The sequence below is a fragment of the Acartia tonsa genome, chromosome 8 (assembly GCF_053477335.1).
Source record: "Acartia tonsa isolate MP-2025a chromosome 8, ASM5347733v1, whole genome shotgun sequence".
Taxonomy (NCBI): Eukaryota; Metazoa; Arthropoda; class Copepoda; order Calanoida; family Acartiidae; genus Acartia; species Acartia tonsa.
Genome location: NC_137267.1, coordinates 19,691,411 through 19,704,650, shown reverse-complemented (window position 1 = coordinate 19,704,650; position 13,240 = coordinate 19,691,411). Strand labels below are relative to the sequence as shown.

Genomic DNA, 13,240 nt, shown 5'->3' with positions numbered 1-13,240 from the left:
AGATTAAATTCAAGGTACCCAAAGTTTAAAAGCCAACGAATGAGGGGAATTACTTTCAAAACATTGCGTACCAGTATAATCTACTGTCCACTGTACCCTCCCTCCTCCACCTGCTATCTACCCATCTAATCTATCTATAAACCTCATTTATAACTTGATAAAATTCTCGTTCAGCTCTAATACAAGGATCTTCCTGTATTTCATCATCAGCCTGGGATCCATTCTTTTGGGCCCTAAAAACAATATTCTATAATAAACAAATCATATTCATTTTAATACTTTTATCATTCTATAAAATTGATTAAAAACAGCTATCTATATCAAAGCTATTAAATCAAAATACCATTTAAAAAGGGGGACATTTTTAATGGTTTAAAAAAAGTTTGGTTTGTCTTTATTCTACGCTTTTAAATACCCTAATTTTATTAAAAACAAAACACTTCCAATATCTTTAATTAAACAATCTAACTCTCATTTAATATCGATTTCTAACCCCTTTGTGTAAAAAATATACTCTGTTCTATTATTCATCTTCTAAATGAGAAAATGTTATTCAATTTGCTTATTATATTTTCAATCGTAAGTTATTTGTAAATGTATATATATATAAATATAATTTATAGCATATTTTTTTTAATAAAACTGTCAGATGTAACTATATTGTTTGTTTAAAGCAATAAGCAAATGTATGGACTAAAGCAATCTATAATCTAAAACATTTGAATAGTGTGTCGGAATTTTCCATGATAAAACGCGGTGTTCTTGGGTCAGGTTAGGCTATAATTGCTACTGGTTGACCCCGTGGGGTTATGGCAAGTGGCAGCCACCATAGGTTTGGGGCTCCCTAGAGGGGGTTAAACATAAAATAAATACCCCCTCTTATTTTCAAATATCAGAGTCATTAGGTTTCGTGCTCGACAGGCACTTTTTGGGAAAGCACCTAATTAGAGCAGAATATCAGTCTAGAGTTATTTACATTTTATCATGCAAAACTTTGAAACACTATATTGATATAATTCTGTCTTCTGGAACTATAAGTATATTTAAAGCGAGAGAAAAATATAATAAATTTTATTAAAAATCCGTTATTTTGCAGTATGAGCACATCTAACCTCCCCTACCACCTTAGTTATAAAATTTGCAATGCTTCTTTCAGCTAGCTTAACTAAAGTAACTATGGCTGTCAAATTTTTGGGTTCAAGTTTCTTGAAGAAAATAAGAAAGGAGGGGTAGGAAGGATTTGGTAATTGCTTCACATTGAAAATACAGGATTTTACCAATGAATTATATACATGTGTCCTAAAATTTTTTACAAACCTTTATAAAGATTATCATTTAATTTTGTATTTATTACAATCAAAATTTATTTAACTACATAAATAAAATGGTAATGTACAACTGTTATCTAAAATACAAATATTATTAATTGTATAAGGTTTTTAAAGCATACGGGAAAATAAACTAACGGACAATACAGGACATAAGAAATATGTAAAGCTGAATCATCTAATATACTAAATACTTTTCCCTCCATTTTTCACCTTTTACAATTCCCAATTAGGACCATCATATATTACCCTTTCAATCTTTCAAAAACGTTTAACAGTCTCTTATCCAAATCACTCTGACTGTCAATATCTTGAATTCAAGTTAAAAAACAAGGATGACAACATCCATAAAAGCGAAGCACTGAAACGGTATTACAAACGGACTTGTATAGTGTCAGAACTGAATAATCAGAATATAAATGTATAAGAGTCAAAGCAAAATTGCAAGTAAATTTGTTGAAAAACTGCTTGATACAGTATAATTTTATGGACATACTTACATTTTTAGGTATTGATTATAGAATTGCTTCCCTTATAACGTTATACTTTGTTGTCCCAGGAATAAATATCAAAAAAATCAAATCAGTTGAATGATTAGATCTCATAATAATTAGTTGTTAAAGAAGTTAAAAAATCAACAGTTTAAAATGGATGTACGGACATTCTGGTAATGATTATAGAGTTTCTACATTTTCTAAATCGTACCTAACTACTAAAGAAATCACCATACAAAGTTTGAAATCGATAGGATAATTCTAATATGCCTAAATTAACGAAAAAAGCTATCCGTCGGTGACGGACGGATGGACGTACGGACCGACCCTAATTATAGAAAAAAGCTGGCCACCCTCAGATTTTTTTACTATGAACCTAGTAACTCTCTTTTCTTCTAACTAAACGCTCATGCAAGAAACAGTCAAACGCTATTCTAAAGTCGAACTTACAAAAATGTTCTTACTTAAAATTACAATCATCACTAAATAAAAATAATCATTAAGCATTAGATTTGATCAATTCACAATTCATATTTACTTAAATAACTACAATCTAGCGATACTTTAGAGGAAATTTAGGCAATTCCACCTCAACCGAAAGTGGACAAAAAACAAACTTCTGTATGGATAAGACAATTTGGTACTTGAAAATAAATGAGAAAATAGTTGTCTTGGCCAGCAATCGGTTTGGTAAAATTTACGCAAATTCAATTCAGGAAGAAACATTAAAAAAGTATTTTCTTTTTAAAAATTAATTGATTATCAACTTTCTTGAACTAAATGGAACTTACTTATTTTTGTACAGTTGAAAGGCAGATTGAAATCCAATTCTTTTCTTCTGTGCTGCTCCTTCAAGAATTTTAAGTTAAATAAAGTTTGTATTTCTGTTCATCTGTCATCTATAATATATCTATCCATTAATCCTTCCATCTATAAATCCATTAGAATAGACATCGTGACTCAGTGGTAAAATCACAATGAGTTACGAAAGTAAGATTTCCAGTTCAAGTCTCCATATGTTGACTCAGTCGCAATACATTCACCCAATCTTCTCTTTGTTGTGAAAAAAGATTTATGAATAGTCATGTGTAAGATATCAATAGAACTATTATTTCATACACTTCTGTAGAAAGCATCATATATTATAGTGACTTAATTTGGACACCTGTTGTTGTTGGCGAGGACGAGGTAATATGAGTAAAAAAATAATGTGATTGAATGTGGAGATTGATAATACCCTAGTAGCTAGTGTCTTAACCATCTTCACAAAAGAAAGAATTAATTAAGTTTTTCCAACCATTTATATATGATCCATCTTTTTATCCACCAATCTCCTCCAACTTGTAATAACCTACCAACATAGTACCTATCTATCTAAAGGGTGTGCAAAAAAATGCGGACTTTTTTAAAATTGAAATTGCGCGGCTTGTGTTAATAGTACAAAAATGTTATGCATATCGTTAGAACCGCTAAGAAGTCTATTTTTAGAAATATAAGAACGATTCCTCTGCTACGTATAGTTTAGGAGCTATATGTCAAAATGTCCCAACTGACTTAAAATTTGACTTGCGAGTAAATTTTGGGACATTTTACCCACTAGCTCCTAGATTATTTGTAGCACAAGAACCATTCTTATATTTCCAAAAAATACAGTTCATAGCGGTTCTAACGGTATGCGTAATATTTTTCTACCATTAACACAAGCCGCGCAATTTGAAATTTAAAAATGTACGCATCAATTTTTGCAAAATATCTTCTCTAATTTTTAGTTATATTTTAAAATTTACTCGCAAGTCAAGTTTTACGTTAGTTGGGACATTTTAACACGTAGCTCCCAAACTATACGTAGCACAGGATCCGTTCTTATATTTCCAAAAAATAGAGTTCATAGCGGTTCTAACGATATGCATAACATTTTTCTACTATTAACAAAAGCCGCGCAATTTCAATTTTAAAAAGTCCGCATTTGTTTTGCACACCCTTTATCTTACCTCCCCTGCCTCTACCCACCCCAGGTCTATTTATATTTGCTGATAATCCCTAGAGGGCTGTGTCTTCCCACCTATACCCACCCATCTACCTAGTACCTATCTATCTATCTTATATCCCCTGCCTCTACCCACTCCATGTCTATTAATATTTGCTGATAATCCCTGTAGAGCTGGGTCCTCCCACCTATACCCACCCATCTATATAGTACCTATCTATCTATCTTATCTCCCCTGCCTCTACCCACTCCATGTCTATTTATATTTGCTGATAAACCTTGGAGGGTTGGGTCCTCCCACCTATACCCACCCATCTACCTAGTACCTATCCATCTATCTTATCTCCCCTGCCTCTACCCACTCCAGGTCTATTTATATTTGCTGATAATCCTTGGAGGGTTGGGTCCTCCCACCTATACCCGCCCATCTACCTAGTACCCATATATCTACCTTACCTCCTCTGCCTCTACCAACCCCAGGTCTATTCATATTTGCTGATAATCCCTGGAGGGCTGTGTCTTCCCACCTATACCCACCCATCTACCTAATACCTATCTATCTCTCCTGCCTCTACCCACTCCATGTCTATTTATATTTGCTGATAATCCTTGGAGTGTTGGGTCCTCCCACCTATACCCACCCATCTACCTAATACCTATCTATCTCTCCTGCCTCTACCCACTCCATGTCTATTTATATTTGCTGATAATCCTTGGAGGGTTGGGTCCTCCCACCTATACCCGCTCATCTACCTAGTATCTATCTATCTACCTTACCTCCTCTGCCTCTACCCACCCCAGGTCTATTCATATTTGCTAATAATCCCTGGAGGGTTGGGTCCTCCCACCTATACCCGCCCATATACCTAGTACCTATCTATCTACCTTACCTCCTCTGCCTCTACCCACTCCATGTCTATTTATATTTGCTGATAATCCCTGGAGGGTTGGGTCCTCCCACCTATGCCCACCCATCTACCTAGTACCTATCTATCTATCTTATCTCCTCTGCCTCTACCCACTCCATGTCTATTTATATTTGCTGATAATCCTTGGAGGGTTGGGTCCTCCCACCTATACCCACCCATCTACCTAGTACCTATCTATCTACCTTACCTCCTCTGCCTCTACCCACTCCATGTCTATTTATATTTGCTGATAATTCTTGGAGTGTTGGGTCCTCCCACATATACCCACCCATCTACCTAGTATCTACCTATCTACCTTACCTCCTCTGCCTCTACCCACCCCAGGTCTATTCATATTTGCTAATAATCCCTGGAGGGTTGGGTCCTCCCACCTATACCCGTCCATCTACCTAGTACCTATCTATCTACCTTACCTCCACTGCCTCTACCCACTCCATGTCTATTTATACTTGCTGATAATCCTTGGAGGGTTGGGTCCTCCCAACTATACCCGCCCATCTACCTAGTACCTATCCATCTACCTTACCTCCTCTGCCTCTACCCACCCCAGGTCTATTCATATTTGCTGATAATCCTTGGAGGGTTGGGTATTCCCACCTATACCCGCCCATCTACCTAGTATCTATCTATCTACCTTACCTCCTCTGCCTCTACCCACCCCAGGTCTATTCATATTTGCTAATAATCCCTGGAGGGTTGGGTCCTCCCAACTATACCCGCCCATCTACCTAGTACCTATCCATCTACCTTACCTCCTCTGCCTCTACCCACCCCAGGTCTATTCATATTTGCTGATAATCCTTGGAGGGTTGGGTCCTCCCACCTATACCCGCTCATCTACCTAGTATCTATCTATCTACCTTACCTCCTCTGCCTCTACCCACCCCAGGTCTATTCATATTTGCTAATAATCCCTGGAGGGTTGGGTCCTCCCACCTATACCCGTCCATCTACCTAGTACCTTTCTATCTACCTTACCTCCCCTGCCTCTACCCACTCCATGTCTATTTATACTTGCTGATAATCCTTGGAGGGTTAGGTCCTCCCAACTATACCCGCCCATCTACCTAGTACCTATCTATCTACCTTACCTCCTCTGCCTCTACCCACCCCAGGTCTATTCATATTTGCTGATAATCCCTGGAGGGCTGGGTCCTCACCACCTTCTTGGGCACCTGGAGTTCCCGGCGGACCGGATTGTTTTTTCCTAAATTATTTAAACTAATCACAATCTTGAAATTTAAAAAAATAACACAAAAATATACTAATTTTCTGAAAAAAACACTGTAAAAACAATTATCATATTTGAAACTTTTTTTTACATTTTTAAAAGAAATTATATTTCATCCAAATGTCGTGGAAAATTTTTTAAGAACTGTAATAAAATTTCATATATGGAAATTAATTGTTTACAGTGTATATATAAATTAATATTTATAATGTTATTTAATATTTGAAATAATTAAAGGTTCAAGCATTATAGAAAATATTTTTTTTGTTTTGATTTAGTTTGTATATAAAAGCTTCATATTGGTTGCAGAGTCTTAGTTAAAAAAATTTAGTTTCAAAAAATAAAATTTGTTGTTTCTTTTTGTGGATATATATTTTACATATACATATTATACAGAACCCGTTTTCAGGCCAAGCCACATTCAATTTTAATTCTGACTAATAATATACATTTTGGGTTTATTGTTCTTCCTAAAAATGGCATAAAACTTGGAGAAGGGTAAAAGGAAGCTTCCCTAAGCATCCTAATCAGGACAACAAACATATTACTACTTAAATATAGAATAATTTTGTCTCCCCTTTTTCAAATCCCAAAATTAAAACCCGGCAAATTGTATAAAAAATTTTACTTACTTTATTTAATGTTTCGGAGTAGATGTAAATATCTTGAGTTCGAGTCCTCAGCGTGTTTTACATGTAAATAGGTGCAGTTTAGACATTAACATATTTCTAATCAATTACCTCAAATTATTCAGTCAATGAATTAGATTTTAAAACTATATGTATAAAATATTTTTAATCATTTGAAAAAGTAAATAAAATAAAAATAATAATCAAAATTCTATAAGAAAAACTAAACTAAAACTTTAAACCAGAAACAAAAAAACACAAAAAGTTAAAAATATAGTTTTTTTTTCAAATTCAAGGAATTATTTTATGTAATTGATAAGAAAAAGTACACATAACGTATACCAAACAAGTAGGAGAGGGAGAGAGAGTGGATTATCATCAAAAATGCTTATAAACAAATACATATCACAAACATGATTTTCAATAATTTGAAATATGTACAAATGTGATTTTAAAAACATTTTTATTCTATTTTGAAAAATTTTTGTGCAATCAAAATTGTAATTATTTTTAGTTTTTAAAAAGTTTTAAGCAAAAATTTGCGGCGGCTTTAGCAAAAAGATTTTTTTTACAAAATATTAAAGTAATGCTGAAGATTTACTGCATTAAAAAAACTTTAATTGCACAAAAAAAAACAAATGTTAATTTAAATAAAACTTTAATCACCAGACATGTTCAAAACATCCTACTTGGAATCAATACTTTTTTTTCATTCAGATATATGTGCAGTATTCGTTTTGTTTCGCTGGAATTATATTTTCAATGATGCGAAGCAATGTTATGCATTAAATAGATGGTTTTGTTTGTATTAGATATATATTATTCAGTGGGTGATTGAAATGGTTGTTAATATTATAGAACGCCTTATCTATTCTATTTTTAGTATTTAAGAATGTTCATAATAAAAAAAATATGGCTTCCTTTATTATTTATGTAACCATTTCAACTAACCAACTGATAAAATGAAGTAATGATTATGATATGAATATGAAAGCACTGATAATAATACTCAAGAAATATTTTACAATTATAAGCTCATCTACTCTATATATTATCTCATTGTTTTTTATATAAAGAGAAAAGGACAATAAATATTTTCAAACTTTTAAAATAATTTTAATTATTGAAATTCTTAATGTATAAACCCTTCTATTATTATGCTTCTTTTGTAGCTTTTGATCCTTTTATATTATAATAATTTTCTAAATGATTAATCTACTATAGTCATTCAAGCATATGCCTTTTTAAAGCCAAGACAAGCACTTTAAAAGTAATCTTATTTAAAGCACTATTTATTGTTTTGAAATATTTCTTGAATTTAGTTTTCTGAAAAAAAACAAATAGCAAAGCAACTTATATGTATTTATTTCCCATAACAACTTTAGATAAATATTTGAAATTCTGCTTAATATTTACTTTTTAGAAGACCTAATCCAGTGCTCGGCATCCGTTTGGTTGCTTTGATTTTTTTCTTTAAAAATGAGCGATTGCCATATTTAGGTCAGATTTTGACTTCCAGCAGATTTTTTAAATTGCAAAACGTGGAATTTCCTAGGTCAACAGGCAGCTGACTCGCGGCTGCCGACCCCTAACTAATATATTATTATCCCAAAATAATATATGAAGTTTTATGAGAAACTTAAATGAAAAATGCAAGGTACAGACAATAAAGGAATGAGGAAGGTAAAACAATAATCTAAATTTAAATATCAAGTTTCTGAAACCTGAAAGTTGTTTTTGAAACTGCTTGAAAAAAGTAAATTCCAAAAATACAGCGATCTAATTTTTATAAAAGCGAGGATAAAAATGAATTATGTATGTAAGTTTTACCTCCCTTTTCCTAAATGAGATATATCATTAAATGTATCAAAGTGCCTTTTACTCCCACATACGTGGCTGTGTTAGTGCCCTAGGAAAATAGGCTTTTGGCCTACCTATTCTATTATCGTCATAATAGAGGGAAAGAGGAAGGGAAGGGGGAAAGAAACCCCTAAAGAAATAAAAGAGATGGGATGTAGGGTATTTCCTGACGTCAAAAGAATAGGTAGGCTAAGAGCAGTGACATCAATCCCCATTTTGCTAGGGAACTATAGATAGACAGCTACCATCAGGCCAATAATTCTCAAAACACACTAAAACTTTTTATGTTTCACATTCAAAAAACATCAAATACTCACAATTGTTCATAACTAATAATAGGAAATAAGACACAAAAATACATTTAGCTTTTAAGCAAATTCTTAATAGTAAATTATGATAAAATATAACTGTAGAAAAATAATATGATTTGTTTTTGTTGTTTTAAGCATTAAAAATGTTACTGATTCTAAATATTTATAAATTTTAAAATTTAAAGTCTCGAATAGAATTATTAATTTTGTATTAATTTTCAATAACTTTTGTTGTTATGAGTTTAATGAAAAATCACCAATAGACAAAACTTTTTTATTCCCCCAAAGATTTTAAGAGATTTTTTTTCAAGTTCTATAGTTATATAACTGGTAAGATCTTGATTAATTGGCGTTACAAAAAATATCAAAGGCATAACATTGTACCTTAAAGGAGTATCTTTCTTTATTTAGAGAAAAACACCAATCATCTAACTTAAGAACAATAATTTGTTAAGGAGAAAAAACTTCATTCTTCATTCAAAAGGTCGTCTTCGTAAAAAATTGATCACCACAAGGACTTAATAGAACGTTCTCTGTTTATTGTGCGTATTATTTTGTGTGTGTGCGTAAAAAAGAGTGATTAACGGCACCTTTGCATCATTTGAGAACTTAATCCGGCCATTCCTTTAGTTTTCTCTTTTAATCTCAGCTCCTAAAACAGTCAGAAAAAAGGATTATATTATTTTGTAACTTTAAGTATTGTTATGTTGGCTTTTCAGATCACTTCTTTAAAAGCCTTCTACTGTATGATTATGGATATTTCTAGGTATGGTTCAAACATGGCGGAAGGGGACTGTAAATTGCACTGGTACCCAAAGTTTTTATAACCAAAACTTTAGGTACTTTTATTATATTTTGATTTGTTGGATTTAAACTAGTACTGTCCAAACATTTCAACTGATTGTTTTAATCAACAGAAGAGATAATTTTGGGTATCATCATTGGAACAATTTTTTATCCATTGTCTTATCCCTGGGTTCAAAAATATATGTACTTACCTTCAGTTATTTAAACCTAAATGAATGATAAAAAGATAGAAAAGTTTGACCATAAACAAACAATATTCAGCAAAACCTTACCTTTTCTTTGAATCTATTATACATGCCAAAAATAGTTATTATTTACATGTATTCATAAGTTTTTTTTTGTCTTTTCTTAGTGTTTTGATTTATTACAATTTTTAGCTTTAGACGCTTTCGGGTATGTGATAGCAGATTAAACTTTTTTTAGTTTTGAAGTAAAGAACTCTTGAATTTTTTAATGTTGTCCAATTTTTCTTTGTACACCAAATATTATTTCATTATTTTCAATATATAAAAAGTTCTGATGTTTTGTCATGCTTTACCTCTGCTTCTTTTCATTTATAACGTCCCATTGACGATTCATCTAGTATGCAATGTATAATAAATGGATATACGTTGCTAATATGGACATCACTTATTGGTCAGTTCGTCCATTTATTAGTAAGGGTACATGCTAATCTGGTTTCAGATCCAGGTAATAATAAAACCATTTAAGCAATATTTAAGTGCCAGCAGTATTTTTATATTTTGGTTGTGTCCTTCAAAGTGCCTAGAGAAGAAAGAAAAACCTCGTCATTGTTTTAACATAAATTGAAAAAATGAGGCATTTTTCATATGCTAGTGCTATATTGGATATAGGGTAGACGACCCTCAGGGTTAAGGCACCTTAGGTTAGGGATTCATACCGTGGTAAGGCTAAAAGAAAAGAATCCCTTACTCTTATTTAAATTTTAAAGGAGAGGGGGCGGGTTCTATGCTCGCTAGACACTTTTAGGGAAAGTACCAATTGTTTTAATATAGAAACACAATTGTAAAGAAAAATTGGTTTATTGAAAGTTGTTTGTATGTAAAAGAATAGTTAGCATCATACCGTCAACGGGTAAACATGTGAATACATGTATTCCCCAGGTTTGCACTGAGTGTGTAAACAATTGTCAGTCATTAGCTTTCTCAGCGAAATTGATATGACATAGTTGTGTGAATATGAAAACTAAACTGGCCTCTACCACCATCAAGAAGATTTCATCCTGGTTCCTGTGGTTTTTATGTATAAATATATTTATAAATAAAAATATAAATATAATGCATAAAAAAAATATACAGTTTTCTCCAAATAATAACCTAAATATTATCCCAAAACAAAGATGTCACCTGAGACTAATTATTTTGTGTCTGTATACCCCACTCCACCCCCATTTCCTGCCACCCAAGTACTACAGATGTCATCAGCAACCTACAGTATCAGCTTTCATATTTATATTTATCTGCTCTATGAAGAAGGATATCATTTGCGGCCCCAGAATCTCCCCAATTGCTCTTTCCTTTTTATGCTAACTCTCCATTTGTTTTATACATTTGGATACTAAAGGCTTTGTAGCTGGGCCTTTTTCATGCACCTGTATGAAGCTTTATAAATCTGCTACAAGATTCTTGCAGCTGACTGGCGGCTGCCTTAAAAAAATGTAGTTTCTACATTTTTTAAGTCCTTAACAATCCACAGAGATCTTGGACTGTGGCCCTCCAACACCCTACATTCTCCAACCTCCACCCTGCTTACTATCTACTTATCAATTCAACCATGTATCAAACTTGCTAATATCATAAAGTGAAAAGTGAAAAAATAAACCACCAAACAAGCTAACCAATGATCTAACAAACGAACGTGCTTAATAACTGAAAAACAAGTACTTTGTAATACTATCTTTAACTATTAAATAATGTATTAATATAAATAATATGTACTAATTGAACCTAACATACTAACAAAATAATAATCATAACTTTATTTTCTTTGTATATTGTTTCATTTAATGAAATAAATATTCTAAATGTATGTAAAAGAATAAATATACGTATTGAAAAATACCCCCTACCCCCCCACCCCCCTCCCTCCCTCATTAATTCCAGTACCATATAACTAGTTTCTATTAATTTTACTATAATGTATAACCGAGGTCTACCTAGGAAATCCTCAACATTTATTGGATAAAAACAGTTCAAAATGCATTTGGTTTGTAACTAACCTTAGCCCGTGCTTCTAGAATCTTTTCTCTTCTAGTTTCCCTTTCAAACATTGCTGTCACCGACGATTTCTCATTCCTAGAAAGAAAGAAAATCAATATAATATATTAATCTAATATAACAAGGATGATAAGATTATTAAGAAGCTAAGCTCAAAATCATTGATTGACGGACAAAGTGATATAAAGATACCCACTGGATGGTCATAATATATTTGTACTAAAAATCACGAAACCTTTCTCTAATGTCATTTTGAAGAAAGACTTATAATAGACCAATGAAAAAGTAAATTATAAACTGGATTGTCATTGGATTGGGTATCTTTACAAAAAATCAGCTGTCTATCTGAATTAGCGGCTGAGAAAATCACATTTTCCAACCCATAAGCGTTACGCACGGAATGACTGATATTATTATTCACCAATAGGCAAAATTATAAATAGGTAGAAAAAAAGTTGGCAAAAGTTGCTATTAAGAAGATTTTTGGTGTAGGTAGAGTAATCCCAAAATCAAAATACTTACTTATGACTGGTGCTGAGGCTTTCACTAAGCTCTATGAGGCTAACATTTCCGTTGTTACACCCAATAGCCACCAAGCAGCCTTGTTCATGCACCTAATTCAAACATTTAGGTTATTTTCTTTCTCTTTATAATGTCAATTAAGAAAGCATATTTTACAAATGTTTGAAGGAAAGCAATGAAACTAAAACTATAAATAAACTTTAAAATACAATAAACATAAATAAATAGTACCCTTTTGTACTTTGTAAGGGAATATAAACTTTGAAGCAGCGTATAGTGTCAAATAAAAAATGACGTCATACAATACAAATTACCAATGATATACAATTTACAATTGGTCAATTAAAATGTACAGTGGCCTGTCATTGGTCGTTTGTATTGTATGACGCCATTTTTTATTGGACACTATATACGCTGTTTCTTAAACTTTGAAAAAAATTACTATGAAACAAATTATCTATAGAAAAACTTGTATTCATATTGTACTTTTTAACGATTAACTGCTTTTCTCCTTTTGAAGTATACAAAAGCTGAAATAATCCTTAATAATAATGTTGTAGTTATGTTAGATAATTATATTTGAATAGCTGCTTTAAATATTTTAGGAAAAAAGGAATGATTATGAAAAGGAAATATATGTAATAATAAAACTTTAAGGTAAAATCTTATCCCTTTCCATTACAACTAATTGAAATTAGGGAGGGAGCAGGAATTTGGCAGTAGAATAGGTTAGACCCCCAAAGACAGCTGTGTGTTATAAATCTTAAAGGTTAAAGGAATATGCTCTATTGAGGGTCAGGTTGTATTGAATATGTCATCTCCCCTGCATACCCCACTGAAGTACAAAACATGTTAAACAGCAGATTTGCACAAACATATTATTCTCTACCAGTAGATTGCACAGC

At 32.3% G+C, this 13,240-nt stretch overlaps 1 protein-coding gene across 8 annotated transcripts in view; it reads right to left on the bottom strand.

The window, feature by feature from the left end:
• Dnai2 (dynein, axonemal, intermediate chain 2) overlaps positions 1 to 13,240 on the bottom strand; it is a 39,233-nt gene that overhangs the window by 447 nt on the left and 25,546 nt on the right. For 3 of the 8 annotated variants that reach the window (XM_080169345.1, XM_080169347.1, XM_080169349.1), the window contains 7 exons: positions 12,336 to 12,427; positions 11,816 to 11,891; positions 9,360 to 9,421; positions 5,830 to 5,945; positions 2,614 to 2,671; positions 2,287 to 2,304; positions 143 to 233 (listed from right to left, as the gene is read on the bottom strand). In XM_080169345.1, coding sequence (XP_080025471.1) covers positions 143 to 233; positions 2,287 to 2,304; positions 2,614 to 2,671; positions 5,830 to 5,945; positions 9,360 to 9,421; positions 11,816 to 11,891; positions 12,336 to 12,427 — 513 coding nt within the window. The remainder of the gene's footprint in view (positions 1 to 142; positions 234 to 2,286; positions 2,305 to 2,613; positions 2,672 to 5,829; positions 5,946 to 9,359; positions 9,422 to 11,815; positions 11,892 to 12,335; positions 12,428 to 13,240) is intronic. The other 5 variants (XM_080169346.1, XM_080169348.1, XM_080169351.1 and 2 more) reach the window with 3 other exon arrangements.